The following is a 26,607-nucleotide window of genomic DNA, read 5'->3' as shown; positions in this document are numbered from 1 at the left end:
ATGTTAGCATACAGTCTCGGTGAGTAGTGTTTCTTTCATGATGATCAATTACAATAGTATTTTGCCAGTCACTGAACCCTTCTCTTTCAACAAAATGCGAGGAAAATTTTGGGGCAAAGAGTTGATAGTGAATACAATAATCACTCTCTCTTGTATTACTCATCATTGGCTTTAACCCAAAAAATAGTTTTTGTGAACAGCATCTCATTTGTTTACTACCATTGAAAGCCCAGCAAGATTTGCCAAATAGCCCATTGTGGTGTTGACAGTCAGTGGGTCCACAAGCAATCCAAAAAGCCACATCATCAGCAGAGAAACTGAGCCACAACCCTGGATCTTTTGCTTTAGTTTCTTCATCTTTTGTAGACTGAAGCATTTTACCATAGTCCAGCTGATTTTCATTTTCAGAAATTATTTCTCCTTCCGACTGTCTTGTAGAGCAACTTGCATCAACATTAACACCAGAGATATCTGGAGAATTTACAGGCAAAGTGAGATCAGTTGTAGAACTTGTACCAGTTGAGCAAGCCTGTGACACCTTAACGTCATCATGACGTTCTGAAAGTGAACAAAGTGGTATTTGTAAGTGTGGAACTTGGTTCCACTTCAATCTTGTCAGAGTCAGATGCAGTACAAGTGACTTCTGATGGCAGAGATGAGTTTTGATTTGGAAGATCTTGTTGTGCAAGTTGAGTGAAAAAATTAGTCAGCTATCTAGTCTTGGCCACTAAATCCAAAGCCTTTTGTTGTTTTTTTGCCAGTTTTTTTCTTTTGTGCACCACTTAATTGAATATGTTTCATCTTGCAGTCTGAAAAATACAGTAATAAAAAACACAAATGAATATGGATCATATATAGTTATAATGCTAAGAAGAATACCAATATTCATAAAGAAAAATGTTGATAAGACAGTCTAACATACTAAACTCTAGGTCTACATTTGGACAAAGATTGTCAGAAAGTTATCCTAAGGCTAAGGTCCATCAGCATATAAACATGAATTCATAACTACCTTTATTGATTTGCTATATTCTGATACGTTGAAAACCATTCGTGACTGGCTTCAATCCATTTTAGAAAAAATAGTTTTCAGTCATTGCAAAAGTTTCATTAAGGTTGTTGTATGGTGGCTGTTTGCAAGAAGCAATGTCAATGGTAATATGCAAATCCATTGTGATACAAATAAGTTGTACTCAAAAACACATTCTGCAGTAGCCTATATACCCAGTGATCATTCTATACTGGTACACATACAAAACATGTAATCAATTGTAAACTGTACTGGACATTGAGCTACTAAATACTGGGTTCGGCACTAAAAAGACAACATTAGTGTGAAAAAACGGTGCGATTAAGAAATGGTTGAGCGTACTATTTGAAGAAATGAAACCAAAAGTGATATCAACACTTGTGGTATTTTTTATTTGTTTACAGCAAGTTTACATTCACTAGCTACCTGGACCACGTATTTTGTTTTATCTACCATCATGCTCCAAGCTGAACAAACACGGAATCCTGATTGACTAATGAATGAACATTCACCATAAATCTGTTATCAATACTATAAGTATAGCTACCAGCATGGACGCCAATTTTGATTACATTTTTTTAGTCGCATACTCAATTTTTTTCTTTTGGTCGTACTTTTCTTCCACACCCAAGATCTTTATGGTTAGATAACTATAACGTATCATTAAAGGCTATACGGTGGTAGAAAATCATAGATCAGGAGAAGGTTACAAAAAAATTTCAAAGTCGCTGATTATCTCTTTAAATACGGTAAAGTTCATCATTGAGAAGTGGAATGTGCTTCATAATGGAGTTTCCAGCGAAACAAGTAAATAATATGTTGTAGAAGGTTAGGCATTAAAAATTGAGTTTTTGGTGTAAATTAAAGGTGTTACGTCTGGAACTAGTCCAACACAATACATCACCAAGTAAACACCATCCAATTTGTCAAATATGGTGGTGATAACATTGGGAAGATGTCAGGATTGAGGGGAAGATGGATGGTGCAAAGTACGGGTGAATCCTAGATGAAAACCTGCTTGAGTCAGTCAAGAATCTAAAACTTGGTCAAAAATTCACATTTCAGCAGGACTATGACCCGAAACACAAAGTAAAAGTCACATTAGAGTGATTTCAAAATAATAAAGTGGATGTTTTGGAGTGGCTTAGTCAAAGTTCTGATTTTAATACGATAAAAAATTTATGGCGAATTTTGAATACTGCAGTCCATCAACGATCTCCAAAGAAATTGTTAGGAATGAATCAATTTTGCCAGAAAGATTGGGGAGAAATTACACCATCCCATTGTGCAAGGTTGGTAGAGACCTATCCAAAAAGACAGTAATAGCATCCAAAAATGCTTCCACCAACTACCAACTTAGAGGGGCTGAGTACTTATGAAATCAACAGATTTCAATTTATATATTTTTTTTTGCAGGGTTTGCTGACATTCAACCTTCTTCATACACAACAATGTTTAGTCTGATTCATTAGAATTTTGAACAAAATAAATTACGGTTACAAACAGAATAGCAACATCCAATCTCTTCTTTAATGTAGTTCACATTTAGCGGAGTAATTCTCTAAGTTTTTTAGCAAAGATTTGTAAGTAACTTGTATTTTATGCGCCTGTCGTGGGGATTAAACCACATAATCTAGCTTTATAAGGCCTCAAGCTTACCGTTGAATCGTCAAAGGGAAACTACTCTAAGCACCTAGACATGATGAGAAACCTAGTGTCACGATGTATTGATTTGTTAGAAATATACTCGTATTATTTACTTATGATTCTTGTGTAATAGAAATTAAAGTATACTCTTTCTTGTTTTTATATTTAAAGAAAATGTTATCAAAATTCAGAGAAATTAAAAAAGTTTAAAACAAATTATTAAGAAATGGAATGTGCTTTTTACTTACTGTATCCCTAAGTCTAAAAGTAAAACATGAGTTTTAAATATAGCATTAATTTCTGCGTATTAAAGTCTTGTTATAAAAGAAATGACCTGGCATGGTCAGGAGGTTAAGGCACTCGACTCGTCATCCGAGGGTTGCGGGTTCGAATCCCCGTCACACCAAACATCCTCGCCCTTTCAGCCGTGGGAGCGTTATAGGTAATTGTCAATCCCACTATTTGTTAGTAAACGAGTAGCCCAAGGGTTGCCGGTGGGTGGTGATGACTAGAGGAAAGGCAGCTAGCGCAAATAGCCCTCGTGTAGCTTCACGCAAAGTTCAAAACAAACCAAGAAAAGAAATACATAAAACTCAAAAATAAAGATAAAATTTTACATAAGTTTTCAAAGTTACTTTTTACATTCGTACAAATAGGTTCAGTTTTCGTCATTTCTATAAAAAAAGGTATACAAAATTAGATTATCATTAAATAAATAAATCCTAATCAGTATTGCATGCTTTTGAATAACCCCATCTTCCACACCAGCATTATGTAGCACAATTTACTGTCAGGAATTCCTGCAAGGAATAAAACGGTGTGGTCGAAGTTAGCACAGTTTACAATATCACGAACATATAAAACCTTATCGTAATCATATGATTTTGAGTGAGATAATATTCAGTATAAGTAAGAACAAAAGAAGAAAACTGCTTATATTTAATAGTCGCAATATTTCATAGTAAATGAAATTTTCCTTTTAGTATTTTTAGAAATTTATATTTTATCTTATGTGTCATTCACTATACGGCTTTGCATGCCTGCTCTTAAAATCTGCTTCTTTTATCAGAAGTTTCTGAAAACTGTATCTATAGCCTCACGACCATGCTTTGGTGTCAAGAAACTTGTTATTTATACAATTATTCTGATGTATAAACAAGTACAAACTTATTATTTAGTAGTTAAGTTATAATCTGGGTGCGTGTGTGTGTGTTTTCTTACAGCAATGCCAGATCGGACTATCTGATAAGTCCATATGATCCGTGAAGGAAGTTTGATTTTATCTCACGTTGCTGATAATTTACCGAGTGGAACGTAACATGTAAGTACAACCAATGTTTTTCAGCCTATAACAATTAATCACACCAAATATGCTCAGCTTTATATTTTCGAAGCATTTTAATGGCACTATTTGTAATTCCAATATTAGATTTTCCAATATATTTTAATCTTTAAGAAAAGGTTGTTCAAAATGTGTGCAACTTTACACTTTGGTAACAACGAACCTCAGTTTTGTTTTTTGTTTTTTTAATTTTGCACAAAACTATATCAGGGCAATTCGCTCTAGCCATCCCTAATCTAGCAGTGGGTGGTGATAATTAGCTACCTTCCCACATGGAGCATTTGCACATCTGACATTTCTAAACGTTTCTTTAGTATTTGTGATCATTGTTTAACAGCGTATTTAGTTATGGTAGGTTATCGTTATATCATTTGCTTAATTAACAGGAGTATTTTACAGAAATCATATATTAAATCTCGACTAGACAAAAACAGCATTGTAACATTAAAGTCAATCAATCTGTTAAAGTGACAACATTTAGATATTCCATCCAATTTTGAGACTATCGATATATTATATGCAGTATCGTAATATCAGATGAAGACTGTTTAATTGTGTCGCTTAGAATTATAGTCAGTCTTTATGCACTGTGATCTATAAAATATATGGAATGCAAATATGTAAGGTTTGTTAATATAATCTAGTAATATCTGTTCCACTGAGAACTTTAATTAGTTTAAGATGATTGGTAGAATTTATCTGAGGTATTTTTAGTGTAAAAAACTGAAGCGTTTGTCTTCCCTTTCTCTTTAGTTGTTGTTTGTTACAGAAGTTTGGCACAAAGCTACACAAAAGGGTATCTATGCAAAGTTGTCCCTTATTTTGAGTTGGTAGCTAATCGACAGGATCCACCACCAATTCTTGGCTTACTTTTGACTGACAAAATACTTTGATTTGATCGTCTCTCTTATAGTGAACCCATGGCCATACAAATTGGAACACATATTTGAAGTAATGGAAGGCAAACCATCGATTCTTGAATTCAGAGTCCGAGCACACTATTCACAAAGTTATGCAAGGTCTCAAGGATCGTATTAGTCCAGGATATCTGATGTCAATATTTCAAAAACAGGCGACTTCATATGAAAAGCTATGTTCAATTGCTTGCAAAAACATTTTGCATAATATTTAAATGCAAGCTATTTAACGGTTAATCTTAGTTCTCAAAATGAATAAAGCTGATATTTTAGAAAAGATTAACAAAGGAAAAAAAAATTCTGAAAACGACACTCTGATGATATTCTATTAATCGCTAGCGGTAGCTCAGGCCTACGAATTTAAACTTCATGAATGATGTTTTGGTTTTAATAATTAATTTTTTATAATTCAACTAAGCAAAGTTCAAAAATATTCATTTTTCATATAAGGATATTTTAGAAATCTGGAAGAATAAACCTCTTACTTATATCAATTATTATTTTGTTTACCACAATGAACATTTTTTGTTATGTGTGTTAGCACAAAAATACAAACAAATTGAAAAAAAGGGAAGAATATTTATGTGAAAAGGATATGTATCCTCATTCATACCAATGTGGCTTTGCCATAAGAAAACATACAAACGTAAAAAAACAAGTTTGTTTGCTGTTGGTTTTATATTTGAAACTTACTACTTTCTGTTTGTAATTTGTGTTATCTTAAAAATTTAGCAAAAAATTCAACTGTTTAATGTATTGTTCAGCTATAAAAATACTGTATAGTTATAAAAATATTACCCTGTTATTATTGTTAATGTTCTTTGCGGTAGTTTCCGAGATCTCAGTTTTGGATTTCTACTTCGCAAGATCAACCTTAAACAGGACAAAACCATTTTGGTGTGGTCTAAGCTGATTTCTCTCCCGCTAGAACAGCGGTTAGTCTATGGATTTACAACGCTAAAACCAAAAACACAGCAAATAGTCCGATGTTGTTTTGCTATAAAAAAATACGCACTAAGCTAATTTACCAATTAGCTGAATTTTATTTGACCAGGTTTCCATTAATCTCAAAAAGTGTAGAATATCTAACTATTTGTGAAAAAACGTCAATGGTTTATCCTTCTTTATAGTTGTGAGTAATTTTAATTCTTTATTAAGTAATATACGGATTTAATTATTATAAAAATGAATGAAATGAACTATTCTCAAAATATAATTACAGTGAGTAGGTTAAATGAGCAGACGTTTGTTTCTCCAACAGACCATTTCTGAGTAAATCATTTTATTTTGTAACGAGTTTATATTACTAGGTAATGTCTAAGACTTATCTAATATTCGTTATTGATCTTGGCTGTAAAGGTGTATGCTGCTATTGAAAAACAAATTATGCTCATTTTGCAATTATTTTATTTATAATTTTGCAAACTCTATTAACAGGTAATTTATACGGAAGGTATAATATGTTTGGATAGGTACTCCTATTGAATTTATATAATTTTTAATATATATATATTTTTAATTTAATTTATATATATTTTTTAGAAAAACGTGTAATATGTTTGGGTACTACGCTATTGGAAGATAAATTATTAAACAAAACGAGTAATATGTTTGGATAGATGAGAAAATTAATAACACTATGTAACACAAATTTTGTTCCTGGATAGTATGTTTTACTTCTTAATTGCTTATGTTGTAAAAGTACAGAAAATGGCCATTATTCCCTTCAAACTTTGCTTTTGTGAACTGGATAATGAAATTTAGAAATTCACCTATTTTCTATGTAGAAACGGGCATATTTGCACATTTTAATTTACATAAGATCTAAATAAAACAACATATGAATCAAGATTTACATGTATTTATACTAAAGTTATACAAAAATGTTTAGAAGTGAGTATTTTTTCGAGATTTGCGAATGTAATGTAAGTCACTTTCACGTATCAGTCCCGAAATATAGTCTCCCATCATGTTTTCGTTATACACTCCTCGGTAGCGGCGTTCAAAGTCCAGTATACAGTCATGTGAAAAAACTAAACAATTAAAACTAATGAAAAGACTTTTCAAGTTCTTCTGTAAATGTAATTGTACCAAAATGCATATTCTAACTGAGGGAAAAGGTAGGACACTCTACCCCCTAATAGCTAGTGGTAACCCCTTTGGCTCAAATAAGTGCAGTGAGACGCTTCTTGTAGCCATCTACTAGTCTCTGATATCGGTCTGAAGAAAGTTTGCACCATTCCTCAATGCAGAATTTTTTTCAGCTATCAGATATTTGAGGGTTTTCTTGCATGTACAGCTCGTTTCAAGTCACCCCACAGCATCTCAATGAGATTAAGATATGTGCTTTGAATCGACCATTCCAGGACTCTCCATTTCTTAGTTTTCAGCCAGTCCTTGGTGGATTTACTGGTATGTTTTGGGTCATTGTCATGTTACAGGGTCTAGTTCCCTCTTCAGCTTTAATTTTCTTACAGATGGTCTCACATAATCCTCAAGCACCCTGTGTTACACAGTAGAATTTATGGTTGATTCTATGATTGTGAGCTGTTTAGGTTCTGCTGCAAAGTAGCCCCAAACCATGACACATCCTCCTCCATGCTTCACAGTTGGTATGAGGTTCTTTTCCTTGAATGCTGCATTTGGTTTACGCCAAACATGTCCAGTGTTCTACATCGTGCTATATGCTGAAGCCACCAAGGGGAATCGACCCCCTAATTTTTGCGTTGTAAATCCGTAGACATACCGCAGTTCTAGGGGGAGGAGAGCAAATTTACAAATGAAATTCATGGTCTGTTTACTTTAAGCATTCTTGTTGAAGTATTATTGTATGCTTAAATTTCAATCGAAATGTAAAAATATTTTCAGACGGAATAAAATTCATTTAGTGATAAAAACAGACATGTCAGTTTAGTTTGTTTCTTTCAACCTCAAACTATAGCTCTGAATACTAGCAAAATTACTTCTTACTATTCAAACACCAGTATTAATGTTGTACAAGCAGTCATTAGGGAACAACTGAAAAATATTCACACAAATCCCTGTTTTTTATCTTCAGGCAAGTTTATCTCCGTTTAAAATATCAATTTGTTTGTTTGTTTAGGATTAGCCACAAAGCTACAGAGTGGAATATCTGCGCTCTGCTTACCAGGGGTATCAAAACATTGTTTCAAGCGGTGCGGGTCCGCAGACATACCGCTTTGCTACTAGAGGGCTTAAAATACCGGGAATAAATTAGAAACATAAAGAATTATGAAGCAATTATTTACAATATCACGATTGAGATATTTGTGTTACTGAATTTTTATTGTCTTTGTAGGTAATACATAAATTGACTCAACTTTTGGGTCTTACTTAAAAGATAAATATTATATCTGATGTTTTTTTTAAATTAATATGATCAACCCCTTTCTTTAAAAACAAACACTGATGAAAAAAAATTATATCTTATTACACATTTACAACATAGAATTAGGTAACTACTCATTTCTCAAAGCAATGTGAAAATTGAATTTCAAGACTAATATCTTTAACACTATTTTTAACTAGTCTTACACATCAGGTCATCCAATAAGTAATGTCCGAAAATTTAATACAAAAGTGCATCATCATTTATGTCTTTGTAAAAGGCTTTAATGACTAAGATGTATAGTAAGACGTCTATAAAGATGTTCAGACAAATAAAAGAAATTAATCTAACTCTGCGCGAAATCCAAAACAGAACAGACAGAAAAATTACAGGAACAAGATATGTATTGTAACGTGAAAATACAATAGCAAAAAATGAGTATGAAAATAAACTAAATCTTTAAGGCCTAGAATTAACATTATTCCTGCAAGCTACAAGTATTTATTTTGACACTTCTAACTATTAGAATTTATAAAATTGAGTCAAAATAGTAATTTGTAACTGGATATGGTATTTCATACCGATATAGGGAAGAGCACAAATGGCTTATAGCGAAGCTTTACACCTAACAATGAAATAAAAAAACAGACAAATCATTTGTGATAAATGGCTTTCGATGTAATTTGAGAGGGTCTAAGTGCAGGTATAAAGCAATAAGACTTATCAAATAGAAAAATTTAAAGAATTATTAATATATCTGTATTCGTATATAAAGGAATAACATATTCGAGCCATAAACGAAAACACATTATTATGAAATTAAAAAAATATATATTTAAGACACGCTGCACAATTTTTTATTTTAAAAAAGAGGATCGTGGGGTACAAGATACAACGTGGAATTATAAAGTGTATCCTAGGTTTTGGAGATGAGTGAGAAAGTAGGAGCCACACTGCGGTGGAGATAGACCGTCTATCAGTCTTAATGTTGTACATTTTACATCAAAATTTCTTTCTTTCTCTTTGAAATACCTTTATACAACGGGAAACTAAGTTTGAATTTTCAAACAAGGTCTGAGTAACTGTCATATAGTTGCTATTGAAATGTCAAGGAAGATGTTTTGAGAATTTCTGCAGAACACTTCCAACTTTGTCAATATTTCACTAGTTTCCTTCGATGCTGCCCTCTATACGTAAAAACGTTTTCACGTTATCACAAGCCCCCTACCACCGTTCTATTGGTTTGTTTTTGTATTTCGTGCAAAGGTACACGAGGATTATCTACGCTAGTCGTTCCTAACTGCCCCCGCTAGTACGGCGGTATGTCTCCGGATTTACAACGCTAAAATCAGGGGTTCAATTCCCCGCGGTGGGCTGAGCAGATAGCCCTTTGTGGCTTTGCTATACGAAAAACACACAAAAACACACACTCGTTCCTAACTTAGCAGTGTGAGACCAGAGGAAAGGCAGTTAGTCATCTCCACCCACCACCAACTCTTGGACTACTATTTTACCAACGGACAATGGGAATGACCGTCACGTTATAACACCACCTTGGCTGAAAGGGCGAGCATGTTTGATGTGTCGGGAATTCGAACCAGCGACCTTCGGATTACGTGTCCCTCCGTTCCACGGGAAATAATTCATTGCAACGTGTCTCTCATACAAATTATGATACGAAAATCATCCAGTAAGAATGCTACACATTCTTGTTACGCACATGATTCATATTCAGTTCTACAACACTATCGTTTTATATTTGGAAAGGCTCTTGTTTAAGCGTTTGAAGTTTTTCTTTAGTGCGTTCCCTATTTCTAACGTAAATAGTTTAACTTCCGAAGTGGGTTTTTTCCCACCACAACAATTAACTATCCGATATTGTTGACGCGTCACGTTGCTAAGCGTAAAGCCTTAGAAACAAGAACAGGTAACTTATCTAAATACTAAAATGAATGAAAAACGCTGGAAAATAACGTCCGGAGAAATGTTTTCTCTCTTTAAAAGATTTCCTTCTAATTTTCATGAGAAGAACAGTATTTTATTGTTAATTGTAACGTTGGTTGTTGCTGCGGTTTGTAATTACCTTATGGATATTAGCCGTTTTATTTTTATTCACGGTGGACAGATAACTTTCTTCCACTTGACAAGATATATCTACTCTTTCTTTGCTGCATGGCGACAGTGCTTGTCTTAATGTATTTCAAATTAACTGGATCAGGGTATTCCAAACACGATGTCCTCAGATTTCTCCAGTCGGCAGTGTTGTTATTCATAACGGCAACACTCATTTCCAACATTCTATTTCTATCTTACGTGCATAAAATATCCTATGAAACAAATAATACCGGCTGGAGATTTAAAAGAGCAGTCATCTCTGTTATGAATAAAGAATACCCTGATTTTGGGTAAGTTATGAGATTTAATGAAACTTTTTTATACTTTTTAAAATAAAAAAAGATTGACCTAATTATCTGATGTCAGAAGTAATTCACTGTTAAAAAATATGTGGATTAAAGCAACAAAGATGATACTGCGTGTCTTTAATAGATTGAATCTTTCATTAGTTAATTGCATCTTTAAACATACTGTGTAATTTGTAATTAACGAAGCTGATCTTTTGTGTTAATTTTCACAGTTGTGTTCTTACATATGTGTAATCGCAGTTGTTGGTTCTACGAATTTCGACAATAAGGTGTATCTGTATTGTCAATACGTGTATGAAACTAATGATTTATTCACCATGTTACGAAAATTACAGATCTGGTTACTTAACTTTCAATCTGCTTTCTATTGTCAGATATCCTGACTATAAAAGATGTAGTCATGGTTGCCCCGAAGGAAAGACATATTTACTTGGTCTAAGCAACCTTTTATTTCACTACGAAGTATTTACAGTTGCGATAGCTCTTTGTTCATGTCAGCTACTTCGTCGTGAATTATTGGTGAGATTTTAACTTAAATCGTCTCATATAGTATTTTTTTAGAATCCCTTAGTCATTTAAACAAGACTACATAAAAACAAAAAACACTTTTATTTGAACCTAATTACATTAATTATGTGTGAAATTATATATCGATTATTGTAGACAATCTTTTTTTAGAGTGATAAAGTAAACTTACGTTTTACCAACGGCCCGGCATGGCCAAGCGTGTTAAGGAGTGCGACTCGTATTCTGAGGATCGCGGATTCGCATTCCCGTAGCGCCAAACATGCTCGACCTTTCAGCCGTGGGTGCGTTATAATGTGACGATCAATCCCACTATTCCTTGGTATAAGAGTAGCCAAGAGTTGGCGGTGGGTGGTGATGACAATCTGCCTTCCCTCTAGTCGTACAGTGCTAAATTAGGGACGGCCATCACAGATAGCCCTCGAGTAGCTCTGTGCGAAATTAAAAAAAACAACAACAAACGTTTCACCAACACCAAAAACAATGCAAGAGGTGTTATTTTAATAAAAAAATGTGGGATTGATTCTTGGTCTAAGTAAGAGATTTAACTTCTTCATAACTTAAATAGTGTAAAGTCGAATGTTCTACACAACAATCATTACATTATAAATAATATTTGTTGGCAAACGCGTATTTGTGTGGTGTAGTAATTCTTGTTTTATATTTTCTCAAAGAACAATAGAATGACAGAAGAAGAAGTTATGGAGGAAATAAAAAGTATTGCTTCTGTGGGCGATCCCACCGAAAGATATACTATTGTAAAAAAAATTGGACAAGGGTAAGTTTAAATGTAATATGTACACCAGGAGCTCTTTCTGCATTTAAAATTGTAAAAAAGTGTGGTGGCTTGAATATGGTAGGTACTTTTATTGGTACTTGAGTTTTTGGTTTCAAATTCTTTATGTCAGTTGTTCGGAAAATTGAGTCCAAAGAATAAATACTTAACATTTTGTGAAGAGTTGCAAAAGAACGATTTAGGGATTTAAAGTTAAAGTTGTAGTTAATAGTAAAATAATACAGATAAAAAATTATGTTTTGATAATAGCACTAATTATTTAGCAATACCACTCAACGCATGTTGGTATTTTGTCTAATTTTTGTTGTACATTCACTAGCTTTTCTAAAAACTTTCTAACTGATTGAGGATGTGATATTAAGCTGATAATTTTGTAAATTTCACATGAATTTTTTTTTACTCTCTCTTTCAAATTCCTCTATACAATGGGAAACTAAGTTTGAATTTTCAAACAAGTTCTAAGTAACTGTTATATACTTGGTACTGAAATGTGAAGCAAGATATTTTGAGATTCGCTGCTACAAGTTCCTTCAATCAGGCTCGTATGTGAGCACTTCACAATTAGTAGATCTCTCAATCATCTTATTTTCCAGTGGATTTGTCTTCAGTGGGTTACTCCTTACGTCTGTTGCTTTACATCCTTCGACCACAAATTACTTCTGTTTTGGTCTTTGGTTATTCATCCTCTTGCTCTGACTATCACAACTTTTAGTCATGACTTGGTCAATAAATATCTGTATGTTGATTCTCCCATTCAACTTTTTTATTGGACGATTTCCTTCCGTTCATACCATTCAATATCAAGTTCTTCTGATTGCTCCTCACTGGCCTATTCATGTGTGTTTATGTTAATTATCTAACAACCTCTGTTTCCTTTCCTTTGTTGGTAATATTGATCATATTACTATTCTTTTCCTCATTCTTCATGCTTGTTTTTATCTGGTGTTTGGGAGCAAATCAGGCATGTTTTGATATTCAGTTCATTTCATCCATGTGAGTTTATCACCATAAATGGAATGTTTTCTGCCATTCATCTCTGGTTCAGTGGACGGTCATCTTAGCGGTTCAATGCTCCTCGCGTTGTTCAGTCTCTTGCTAGACTATTGATTAAACATTTTCTGTTTCTTCGGTTAACAATTATCAGATGCCTTATTCAACACGTTCCATTTTATCAATATTTCTGTATTGATTACTTTCTTCCAGATTCATTGTCTTCTGTGACATGTTGATCTTCTGGACTGAAAATGTTAATGGGGTCCTTCATTGTCTTACTGCTTTACACTTTTCACCTGAACTTTGTTTGACCATTTCTTATAGATTTATTTTCTTTTCATCTCATCCTGTGGACATTGGTGGGCTGACGTTTTAGCCAGGACTATTTCACATACTTTTATCATCTTACATATCTTCTCATTTATCTGAATCATTTTTTCCGCCCAGAAACTATGGTGGCTCGGGAGTGTAACTCTGATTAACCTTCTTTCCATTTCTCACCTTCTATGTCCTGTATATGCTAATTCTCAATGTTTAATTGCTTACATGACGTTCGTATGTAGTGTTCATTCCCTTCTCTTTTGTCTTTGGAAACAGTTCTCTGTTTGTAATATTTCTCCCTCACTAACTGAAATAGATCTTTTGATTCAATTGGTGTATTTCTCTTTGCATAGTTCAGAAAGTGTTAAACATTTGAAACTAAATAACTGTATTTTGATTTAAAAGGAGTATTTGGCAAATTATGAAGAGTAAAATAACAGTGTAGAAATACATCATTGCCCTGCAAACTTTTAAAGTACGTTTGTTCAGTCACAAATAGGCTTAGCATAGTCAGGTAGTTTAGGCGCTCGACTCGTCATCTGAGGGTCGTGGGTTCGAAGTTTCGTCGCACCAAACACTCTCGTTCTTTCAGCTGTAGGGATGTAATGATGTGTCAATAAATTGAAGTATTCATTCGTAAAAGAGTAGCCAAAGACTTGGTGATGACCTATAATGACCAGCTGCCTTCCCTCTAGTTCTACACTACTAAATTATGGACGGCAGGCGCAGATAACCCTCGTGTAGCTTTGCGCGAAATTAAAAAAGAAACATACAAACAGAAATTTAGAAGATTTATAGAGCAAAATAATCAGTAGTGTCGTTAATATTATTTTGCTTAAAATAATAAGTTTACTTCAATGGATTAATTCATGCATGTAGGCTTAGTTGAAAAGTTTCAAAACTCATCAAACTACGAGTACATCTCGATTGTAACAGCAGAACACATTTTCAAAAGTTATCAATGTTACTTGACGGAGTGGTGCTTATTTGTGTCAGTATAAACTACTATTTATGTTTTATCCATACTTTATAGTATTTTTCATATAGTAGCAAACATTTAACTGTGCATGATGTTCTAATTTCTGTATAATAAAATAAGCATTCATTTTTACAATTTTACAAAGATTAAAAACACATGTTAATCCATTGCATTTGTTTTTTCTCAAAGCACAATAATTTTATCACTAGAATTTAGGTATGTCTTTACATACCAGTACATTACATACCAGTACATTACATATTCTATTGATATTTCTTTTATTATTTCAGTGGTTCAGCAGCTGTATATAAAGCCACAGATAGAGAAACCGAGTTGACAGTTGCTGTTAAGAAGATTTATTTATCGCAGCAACTATATAAAGAAGATTTAATTACAGAACTGTTAGTCCTACGCGAAATGAAACACCCAAACGTAATCAGCTACTTGGACAGCTACCTCATAGGAGATGAACTCTGGGCAAGTATTCTTAGTGTTACATATTAGTGAATTTTCTTGTATTCTCAAGTTTACATTCCATAAAGTGCACGTTAAGGTACTAATCTTTATTAAACATATTAAGTCAATTTCGAGCAACAGTATTAGTTTGAGAATAGTTTCACACATTATTCTTACAGGTTTGCTTTTTAAAAATTTTGTTTTTAAATAATACATGATTGGGAGACAATATTCTAGATAAAAAATCTAACTCTTCAAGAGTTACTTTAATTTTTACCTCGTGAAAAATTATTTTGGTATTGGTATTTGCTTTAGATATATGATTACTGACAGAATCTTAAGTCAGGAAAAAATATTGTCTCATTTTTATGAGAGATTTTACTAAAGAATAAAATGTAAGTGAAATTTTAAATTTTGTTTATTTAGGTAATAATGGAATATTTGGCAGTCGGATCCTTGGATAATGTTGTCACCAAAACCCGTCTGTCCGAAAATGATATCTTAGCAGTTTGTAAAGAAGTATGTTATGAATAGAGATTTTTGTAATTTTGTTTTCTAACAGATGTCTAATGATTACAATTTATTTAAAAGTCTGTTCAATAATTATTGCAGTTAGTTTCCCATGTCTGTTATGCAAGCATTATTATATTAATAACATTGCTTATATATAATAATAATAAAAGCATGTGTCTATGCGTATATGTTAAAGTCATAGCTTGAAGAAGAAAGAACCCAAAAACCAAATATTTTGCACCTGTACCAAGATGCTCCTGAGGGTAAGCACCTGAGTATTACTTTTCCACGTATATGTGCATCTATTTAAGGAGGCAAAGTAACAAAAACCACAAAGAACACGAGCGGTTTGTTGCATTACAAATAGAAATCACAGAGAGACAAACACATGTGAGCAGGTGTATGTGTGGGTCTTTTTATAGAAGGAAACTATCAAGATATCTGCATCGAAAAGAAGTTATTCCCTATATAACAAATTTTAATATATAGAGAAGTCAAGACAAGAATTATACTTTTATGCTAAAATGGTTTCTAAATTTTCACCATAACATAAGATTACAGTAGAGGTGGATAGACTGAGCCCTTTTTGAGGACCATGCCATTTCATTATGAGTTTGTTTCCATTCCATGCCACCAGCAATGACAGTCATGTATGACCAATGCGTTTCTAACGAGGAGTGACCATGTGCCATGACACATGGTTAGTTAACGTCTGTCACTTGGAATATAACAATATAATAACCTGAGTACAGCTGGATACTTTCATTTATAAAACGACACTGAATGTATAGTAAAGCCAATGGGATTTACTAACAGTCCTTTGTAACAATGGCTTTCATGTCGTGTCACTTAGCTACAGAAGTGTGTTTTAATATCGCCGTTATTCTGTGTACTGAAAATACATGAAATGAAACATCTACATAACAAAACTGGAAACTATTTGTTGATATTTTTCAATTTAGAATCTCCACAGGTTAAAGAAGGTTTTTATTGTCGGTGATATAACAGAAAATACCTTAATTCGAAAATGATTTCAGTTTAAAATTGCACAGGGGCTATTAGTGAAGGTGGTTGGTCTCAACCTAAAAAGGCCACGCTTTTCTCGTAGCCAGTTTAATGTTAGGTGCTCCAGTGTCAGTAATAACTTTTTCATCTTGGCAGCAGATGGTAAAACAACTAATATATCAACCCAATCAAACCTTAGTACTTCTGCTATTTATAAATTATATATATTTAAAGTATTGAAATCAACAAGCACACTGAATTAAAATTTAATGATATTTAAGAATGTTTATCTTTGAAATAAATTTACATCTCATGTAGGTTCTTCAGGGAATAGAATATCTTCACGTTAACAGTGTAATACACAGGGCTATCAAAAGTCAGAATATATTAGTTGGGATGGACTGGAGCATAAAACTAGGTAAATTTTAAGACATAATATCAGGTTTGGTTATTAGAAAAACATGTTGACTGCAGATGTTTTCTTTTTCCAGATTCCTAATAATTTGTCCAATGTTACTGAAAATCAGGGGTGTCTAAAACCCTTCAGGATTATTTTTTATACACCTCTAATTTGTAGCCAAAATGTAGAAATTAGATGAATATGTAAAAGGAAATACACCTGCAGCTATCTTGTTTTACAATAATTTTGAGCTTGTACAATATTTTAGTAATTTACAGCATTTAGATTGCAATATTTAATAAGTTTTATACCATTTGTATAGATATTTTCATAGAAACTTTTGTCTCTCACCATCCAGCCAAACTGATAGGCTATCTTATTGAATAAAATCTTTTTTGGCTCTGACATGTAGGAGACAAAAGATAGAATTGAAGTGATGTTTTCGACACGCCACTGGTATTGAATCACAATGGACAAACTGAGAATAATGTAAAATAAAAACACACCATCTGCACTTAGCTTGTTTTTATTAGAATTTTGAAACCAGTTGGTTTTCAATATTGTGCCAGTATTCAGTGTTTGTGCAATGATTTTTGTTATTAAAGTCATTACTTTCATTCCTACGTGAACAGAAACACATATATGATGAAGGTGTTGATACGTTACATGGAAATCATGTTTACTCAGAAATAAAAAATACTTACGTATAAGAATTAGTGTTTCCAGTTCTCATGTTCAGTACAATATTTATGTACAATACATTCAGTACAATATCAACTACATAACATTGCCATGTATTATTCTTTTAATAAATATGTATATAATTTGACATATAAGCCAGGTTTTACGTATGCTTACTAGCAATGACACAGTCATATGCAAAGTAATTTTCGAGCCTCCTTTACTGAAAGAAATTGCCATATATTACTTGGAGGTGTGTAAGTAAATAGAATTCAAAAAAGAAAATAATTTTACTTTTATATTGTCTTCATGACTATTAACCTAAGATATTTGGAAATTATAAAATAATTTATTGGACATTACATTTTTTTAATACAAGCGTCTTCGAAACACATTTGATAAAAAATTTTTGTTCTGAAAATAATCGCGAAACACAAATAAAAAGAACAGATTTGTAGCAATATTTTGTACATTGACAAGATTTATTTGTGCATTTGGATGATTAAATATTTCTATTTTTCTATCAAAATTTGCAATAGAAGCAATACAAATCAAAATTACAGTTAACTATTTGAATATTTCAGTTGTCAATTTATCCTTAACAAATGATAATAGAAATTTATTTCATTATAAATTATATGTCTGATTATTGAAAAGATAGTTTTGTTACATAGGTAATTTGACAGGAGAAGAATAGGCACAAATAATGTTATCATAATGTTGTCGTGCTCTCAAAAAAGGATATTATACAACTGGCTGAAAAAAGTAGTTTTAACAATTTTAAATTTTACTATCTAAGTTGATCCTAACATACTGACTACAAAACTGTAAGAATTATTAATATACTTTAAATTCATTTTGTCAGGCTAACTTGAAATTCTTTCTAAATCATTATTGTCTTCATTTTCACTCAAATGAAAATTTTATACTTGGTTCTTTTCATCATGTAGCTGACTTTGGATTATGTGCCGTTATAACACCACAACAAAGTAAACGAACATCAACGGCCAGCACTCCGTACTGGATGGCTCCCGAAATGGTTAAAAAGACAAAATATGGACGTGAAGTCGACATATTGTCTTTTGGTATTACAGCTATTGAGATGATTCGTGGGGAGCCTCCTTATTGTAATGAAGATCCCCTCATGGTAAGTGTTGCCAACCAGACCGTACAGCCATGGAGAAAAAGTAGATTGAATTTCAACTTTCTCCTTATTTGAATGTATTTTCCTTTTTGTATGTAAATACTTTGATGAGATGAGAGTAGAAAATTATGATTGAATAAATCTATAAGAGTCTCCTTCTGGATAAATTTAAAGTATTTCGTAATCAATTTCAAGATCTTTTTAGAATTTGGGTGAATTAATGCTTGCGTTAGTTAAAGAGAAATGTTTCTGTAATAATATTACTCATAAAAATTATCATTGTTTCACAATACCCAACTTCTTAATAGTGAGATTTCTTTTACTTGAAAACACAAATGATTGTATGATTTGGTTGAAGTGTCTTCCAGCAACTCTAATAAGAAAAGACAGAACAAGGCTTGACCATTAATCACACATATAGATATACATAAAGTCATGATGTCCCATTTCTTTTCAGCTATTTGATCTCATAGCGAAAAATGGGAAGCCTAATATTAAAGAAAAAATAATATGTCTCTCGTATTCCAAGATATCTTGGACAAGTGTTTACAAGTAGACGTACAGAAACGATACACAGCTTCTGAACTCGTGAAGGTATGTCGTGAATTTCTGTTACTTCACTGTTTTATTTTGTTTTGCTTTGAACCTATTATCCTAATGACATACATCAAAAAGCAATATTAATAAGTCGAAGAATTCGTTGTTGTGCTTGCATGTTCATTTTACAGTTTGAGTACATCGACTTAAAACATCACTGCATAATTTATCATTTTCATTTTGTAATATCCATCAATCCCATACAATATCACATTTTACTGCTGAAAAATTTACCTGTCTTGACGTCAAGATATATGATGTTGGGGAACTGTTCAATTCTAGAGCAATTTGTCGGAGAGTCCAACTAGCATCACATAAAGCTTTTATGCACGTTCTATGATTTCCTGACAATCCTTCATGCCTTGGGATCTGTGACATGACAACAAAACTTAATGTATAGTGTTAAACACTGTTTTTATGAAGGTTTATTTGTGGGTTGCTATTAAATTTATTCTTCCCAGTGTATAAATGTTTTATATGCTAAGTTCTCTGTTAAGACACTGCATGTGGTTCTATGACAGCGATTTCAATCCCTATATTTTATTCAAGCAAGAATTCTGAAGAATATTGATTATTCTTACGCTGGTTCATTCAGTTGTCAAGAGGGATCAGTGAAGTGTTACCATTGTGTTGAAATTTGCAATCAGTTACCACATGGTAGAATTATATCCGTAAAATGGAAAGAGTGACAACATATTATCTTGTTCTAGCACTTTTGCACAGTACTGTCTGTATACAGAGACTGATTTAACAACATGTTTATGATGTAGAATTAGTACTTTTTTAAACAAATATTTTTTTTATTTTTCACACAGCATCCTTTCATATGACAATAAAAGGAATGTGAAGATCATAACTTATTACAAGCGATGTGAGACAAATATTCATCCTCGTTTATATTGATTATTTTGTGCATTCTATGTGTTGTAGTTTTTTATGTGTTGTAAACATTGGCACGTTAAATATTTATGATGTATAAATTTGCTGATTTGTTTTATATTTATTAATGTTATATGGCTGTTAAATTTTACTGCATGTATATGTTTTATTATGTACAATATCATAATAAAATTGAAAGAATTAAAGGAGAATTTAATTTGTTTGAAATTACATTATTCTGTTCATATTTGGTGATTAAATCAACTCTAGAAAAGAATTTAAATATCATATTGCCACTTTTGGTCCAAGTTATCACTTTATTTTCATAAAGGATAATGTTTGTGTTAAAAGCACCCAAATATCTACAAATAAAAAGAAATATAGAATTTTGTAATAGTTTAATTGGTATTTTCCAAGATATATCAATCTTACACAAAATATTTCAAATAATATAAAGAATATCTTCATATTTCGCAGTTATATAACTGAAATTACAAAAAAAATAAAAAATAAGAATAAATGTTTCTAATAAATCAGCATCACTATTGATTATTCAACATAAACACCATCGCTATCTATAAGATTTGCTTATTCCATCTTACATTGTCGCTTTTAGCTTCGCTTTCAGTTTGGGATTTTAAACATTCTGCAAACTCTGTGTAGATGTCGGAAACAAATTTTGTCATTATGTATCTTAGTATTTTTGGAGATTTAATGTTCATAATTCGAGAATGCTGTATAGGTGAAATGCAGTCGTACAAGGACAGTTTTGACAGATACATGAAACTGATTGGTTTAACTTCTGTGGTCATAAAGGTGTGCAGGCCGTGATGGTAGGTAACTGATGGCTGTTTATTATCCATCCGTGATCATTGAGATGAGAAATTGATATATTGTTAAATTCTGCACTTTTGTGGATTAGTGTAACAAGAGCATCTCTTTCGAAGTGTTACATAAAGCATTCTCTGTTGGGGGAGAACCTTTAGAAGTGATTTATTGTTTGTGAAAAACAGTTTTGTGAGTGAAGTGTACAGAGGAGTGTTGTGAAGTAAGACACCCACGAAATTGTTAGATATGATGTTTATGGTGGAAAATAAGAAAAATATCATCAATATTCCTTCTGTAAAGAACAGGTTTGAAGCTTCAGTGGCAATTGTCAACCCATTTGTGTTGTTGGACCCTGAGGAAAATGTTGGCAAGCGTAAAACTCATGTAGGAGCCCTTACCAACGCCATCTATCTGCTCGTATAATGTTATCAAGGAGGTGTAGAGAGTCTTTAGTTGAGAGTTCAAGCACAGATTTGAAATAAGATTCAGAAATACCATAATCAGCAGAGACGTAACCCGAGGGCGCAGTCCTTTTGAAAAATCAACTCGTTTTATAGCATTGAATGAAAAGTAAAACGTATGTAAACACTTGAAAGAGAGATTCACAAGCTAAGCCATAGACTATACACACTATCCAGTTTTACTGATACGAGGGAATGATAGATTTTGAACATGGAATATCAATCCATTCCTGAAGAGGTGGAAGAGAGAACATGGAGGATATTGAGCACCAGTGTGCACTTGGCAGGAAGTTTTTTAATAATAATAATAATAAATTTATTAAGCAATAAATTAGACACAAAAAATCAAATATCAATATAAAACCATCAACAAAGAGTTAACTCGTCCTGTGATGGTTAAACACATAATAATGTAAAATCAAAACTTACAAAATCAATATAAAGTTCCCAGAATATTATCATCAGTATTTAAGATCCATTGTTTTAAGTATTTCTTTTGATTAACACGATTAATAGAAGATCTTATACTATAAGGAATAAAATTATGAATACGAGGTGCCAAATAAAGATATTGATGAAGTGTAACTGTTTTACGTGGTGTGGGTACATTAATTGGAAAAAAAGATTGAAGTCGTGTAAAATATGAAGTGACTTTAAAAGGCCTATTAAAAGAAACATGCAATGTAGATAAAGCTAAAAAATATAAATAAAGTTTATCATATGAAAGAGGGAGTTAAATTTACTGAAATCAGTATCAAGCCTATGAGTAAAAATAAGAGAGAAAACACTTTTTTGCAACTTGTGAATAGGAATTAAAAAGTCTTATATGTGCCACCCCAAATTGAAATACAATATTGTAAGAAAGATTGAAAGAGAGCATAATATACACTTAACAAAATATGATAAGGAGCACAATGACTAAGTTCAAAATTAGCATAGAACTATATTTTAATTTATTAACTAAAGAATTAATATGAAATTGCCAATTTAATTTTCGATCTAAAATAATTCCTAAATATTTAACAGAGGAAACTTGAGTCAATTTGGGACACTTACAATTAGGGTAAGTATAACAATCACTAGAATGATAAAAAATAGAAGGAAAAGCTGGAATGACACCATAAAGGTTAAACTGAAGAAGAAAAGATTTAGATATATTTAAGGATAAGTCATTACAGAAAAGCCAATTTTAATTTTATTAAGATCACTAGAAATAATGGCTTCATTAATTAGATTTGGCTTACTATAAACAACAGCAATATCATCGGCATAGGCTTGGATATCTCCAAAAAACTGTTGGTAAAGAATATCATTTATATAAATGAGAAATAATAAAGGACCCAGAACAGAACCTTGTGGTACTCAACATTAATTGTAAGCCAATCACTATAATTATTATGGATACAAACTGATTGCTTTCTATTGTGAAAGTAAGAAAAAAACCAATCAAAAACAATGCCTCTAAAACCATAATAAGATAATTTATTTAACAATATTTTATGATTAACAGAATCAAAAGCTTTGGCTAAGTCAAGAAAAACAGCAATTGGATGAAGATCAGAATCTAAAGCTTCTGTAATACTTCCCACAAGTTTAGCAACAGCAACCTCCGTTCCAAGCCCAGGCCGAAAGCCAAATTGAGAAGGAGACAAAACTGAATGTCTATCAAGAAATGATAAAATTCTAATCTTCATAGATTTTTCAAATAGTTTAGAGAAATGTATTAATAAGGAAATAGGTCTATAATTCGTAAAATCAGAAATATTACCAGATTTATAAATAGGAATGACCAATGATAACTTTAAAGCATTAGGAAACTTCCCTTGAGTAAAAGATAAATTAATTAAAAGTCAAAATTGGTGCAAAAGATTAGCATTAGCTTTCAAAATCTTAACCGAAACACCATCTACACCATTAGAAGCTGAATTTGATAAGGAGAAAATATTATTCATAGTTTCAGATACAGTAACAGGATATAGGTAACAAGAAGAAGAAGGAGCAGGAGGCATGCCCTGAGAACAAAATTTAGGATTGGAGCAAGTAGATTTAGCAACATTAACAAAAAAATAATTCAAATCAGATAAATCAGTAGTACCAAAATTACAAAATTTCTTATTTTTTTTTTTAACATCAATAATAGAGTTAACAATATTCCAATTCTGTTTAATAGTTTTAGCATTCTTAAACAGGTTATGATAATAAGTCCATTTAGTCTTACGGGTCAAGCTAACAACATAATTCCTTAAACACTTAAATCTAATCTTTAGATAAATATCATCAGGAAATTGATGTACTTTCTTTTTTAACTTATCTCTTTTAATCATTAACAAAACCAATTCACTGGTAATCCATGGCTTAATTTTTCTAAACTTTCGTGACACAGAAACAGTAGTAGTACAACTTTGAATACAATCAGTTAACACTTCAGCAAAATTATCATAAGCAACATTAACATCAGAACAATTCATAACACAGGACCAATCTGAAAAATTCAAACAAGAACTCAATTCATTAAACTTAATCTTTTGAACATTTGAGACATGTTCTAGATCCGATAAAATGTCTATACATAAAACAATTGGAAAATGATCGGTCAAAAAACTCTCAACAATATAAGAATAACAATTTTAATAGTATTTCCACTAATTAAAAATGATCAATACAAGAATTAGTAACATTGGTTATCCGTGTAGGAGAAGAAATAATAATACGAAGATTGTTCTCAGACAAAAACTTAAAATATGCATTTTATAACAAACATCATCAAATGCCAAAACATCTATATTAAAATCACCAACAAGTATATTAATATCATATTTGTATAAATTCAATTCTAATGAAAGCTCATCAATAAATTTCAATACAGGCAATCTAGGAGATCGATAAACAACAAAGAGATTAAATTTCTTATTTTGAATCATACAAAATAAAATTAAAGCATCAGACTTAATGTACTGCACTTCTTTTATCATAGTCAGTATCTCAAATTTAACAAAACTGCCACTCCACTAGCCTTATTTAGACCAGAAGATGAAGAATAAAAGGAGTAACCTGGAATCGAAAAGGAAACAAATCCATCCTCAACAAACCAAGTTTCAGAAAAAGCTATTATATGAAATTTAACAATGCTTGATTGTAAAAAAAAACAAGAAATTGGTCAAAATTTTGAGTAAGACTTCGAATATTAACATGTATTAAATTTAAATGACCAACAGAAAAAACATTTGGTAAATCAGAAAGAGAAGACAAAGTTGGTGTAACACCAACAATATCATCAAAATCATCAGCCATTGCAGTATTTATAAATTATTAAGATCAATCAAGCAACGTAAAACAATGGGCTGAGTAGTTTCTGATTTCCTAATAAGAATATTACCATTCGATACCCAAAGAAATTTATAGCCAAGATCTTTCTGTTTTCGTTTTGCTTGCATGAAAATATCACGATAATACGTGGAATATATTAAATACACAGTCAAGGATGAGCCACAGAATCTTAGTCTCAACTACCATTGGAATAGCATCACCAACTAGAAGCAGCTGTGGGTCAGAAAACAAATCGTATTAGCAGCAAACATGTAATGAAATACTTTAAAGAAAGAGAAGGGGAAACCGTTTCTTCTGATCCACCCCAACAAGAAAGTGGGACAACCTGTAGCTGCTGCACCATAAATGTGAAAGTCGTCAACATATAATGTGTTAGTGACAATAGGAGAAAATTGTTCAGGGATAACATTGATTGTAATAGTGAAAATGTGATAATCAAGACAAAAACCTGAGGAGTGCTGTCAACAAAATCCGCATTAGGTGAGCGAGAAGACGTTATTTAATTCAAGGATCCAAACAAGACAGACATGAACCCACTTCCCTAAAACTACACAAAGACAGTTAGGTATTCAAAGCTGGAGGTGGTAATTAGAAGCATCTCAAAATGAATGCTGTCAGGTCCGACTGACGTAATGTCGGACCAGTGAAGAACAAACTTTCGTTCCACCAGCGTGAATGGGTGATAACAGCTATAAGGATGATTTGTCTTCACCACCAAAAAAAGAAAATGGTAAAGGGTCAAACCGCTGTTTAATTACCAAAAGAGCAGGGTACGAAATAGTGTTGGTGATGTCATGAACAATAGCATCTTATGGTCATTGAAGAGCTAGATCTAAAAGGGAGAGAAGCATACTTACTGCTAACATTCCAAATTCTGTGCCAGACGGCTTTGAAGTGATGGTAGAACAGATGTTGGTAGTAAATTTATTCCATGACTCTTTCTAGCTTTGAAGTCTGACAAGCTGGGCATGAGCACAAACCTATTGGAAATCAATGAGTCTGAAAAGAGTAAAATACCTACAAAAGATTTGTTACTGAATATTGTGTGTCCACTGGCATTTAGGAGTTCACCTTGAATGGCGTAGAAATTGGGATTTGAAATCATATTCTAACAGATCTCGTCGAGTGTCTTCTAAAAACATATATTTTTATATTTCTTTTTTTATTATCCAACGAGAGATACAACAAATTAACATTTCCAAGAGGGACACTTTTTGTCTATCTCAACAGAAGAAAAGATGTTTTTCTCTATCTGTATGTCTTCCCGGTGTAATGCTACTTAATAATCTATATATAGTATAGGAAACTATACTTATAATGTAGGTGGGGTTTAGTATGGTAATACCCTAATATCTTATTATTTATGTCCAAACATCGTATTGAAATTTGGAATGCTAATTTCAAGGACAGTTTTACTCTCTCTCCTCTTGGTGTAATGTGTTTTAATGTATTTGTTTATTTTTAATTTATTTTGCATTTTCTGTTTTATTTATTTATTCGTTTTTTGTTAGCATCCACATTTCCACTTCTGGATACAGACAGCGAAAGGTGGTAAAGATTTGTTATGTTATAAGCTAGATCATCCTCATCTGCTCAGTTTCTGTACCCTCCGAAGACATTCGATTCTTATTTCCCTCAGTACCTCTAAACACCAGGACAAATTACTCGATAATCCACTTCATGATTTGTGCCTGGGACTATATATTTGTGTTGTTGTGGCTGCGAGTTTTTCCTTTCTGATAACTTTGTATTTAATTATATTCCATCTAAAATTTGGATATGCTGCGTAAGATTTATGTTGTCGTTTCTTTGGATGTTTTCTCTTTTTAATCTTCAGATTTTCTATGCATGTGCAGTTTTCTTTCTCTATTCTCATGCAGAATGAAACAATTAGAAACAATGTTCTAATTCTGACTCATTGGTTTCATCTCCAGTCTCCTGATCACCCAGTGAACTCAGGGTTTTGTCTGAGATGTGTGGACGCAGCTGATTAA

At 32.3% G+C, this 26,607-nt stretch overlaps 1 protein-coding gene across 1 annotated transcript; it reads left to right on the top strand.

Annotated features, from left to right (window-relative positions):
* LOC143245907 (serine/threonine-protein kinase PAK 1-like) lies at positions 1-26,607 on the top strand. Its single transcript, XM_076492160.1, has 8 exons — positions 1-19; positions 409-531; positions 2,235-2,322; positions 14,613-14,799; positions 15,205-15,297; positions 16,615-16,714; positions 18,328-18,524; positions 26,494-26,607. The coding sequence occupies exons 1-8, from the start codon at positions 1-3 to the stop codon at positions 26,605-26,607; spliced, it is 921 nt and encodes a 306-aa protein (XP_076348275.1).

This window comes from Tachypleus tridentatus, chromosome 3 (genome assembly GCF_004210375.1).
Source record: "Tachypleus tridentatus isolate NWPU-2018 chromosome 3, ASM421037v1, whole genome shotgun sequence".
Taxonomy (NCBI): domain Eukaryota; kingdom Metazoa; phylum Arthropoda; class Merostomata; order Xiphosura; family Limulidae; genus Tachypleus; species Tachypleus tridentatus.
This window is presented reverse-complemented; position numbering and strand designations above follow the sequence as displayed.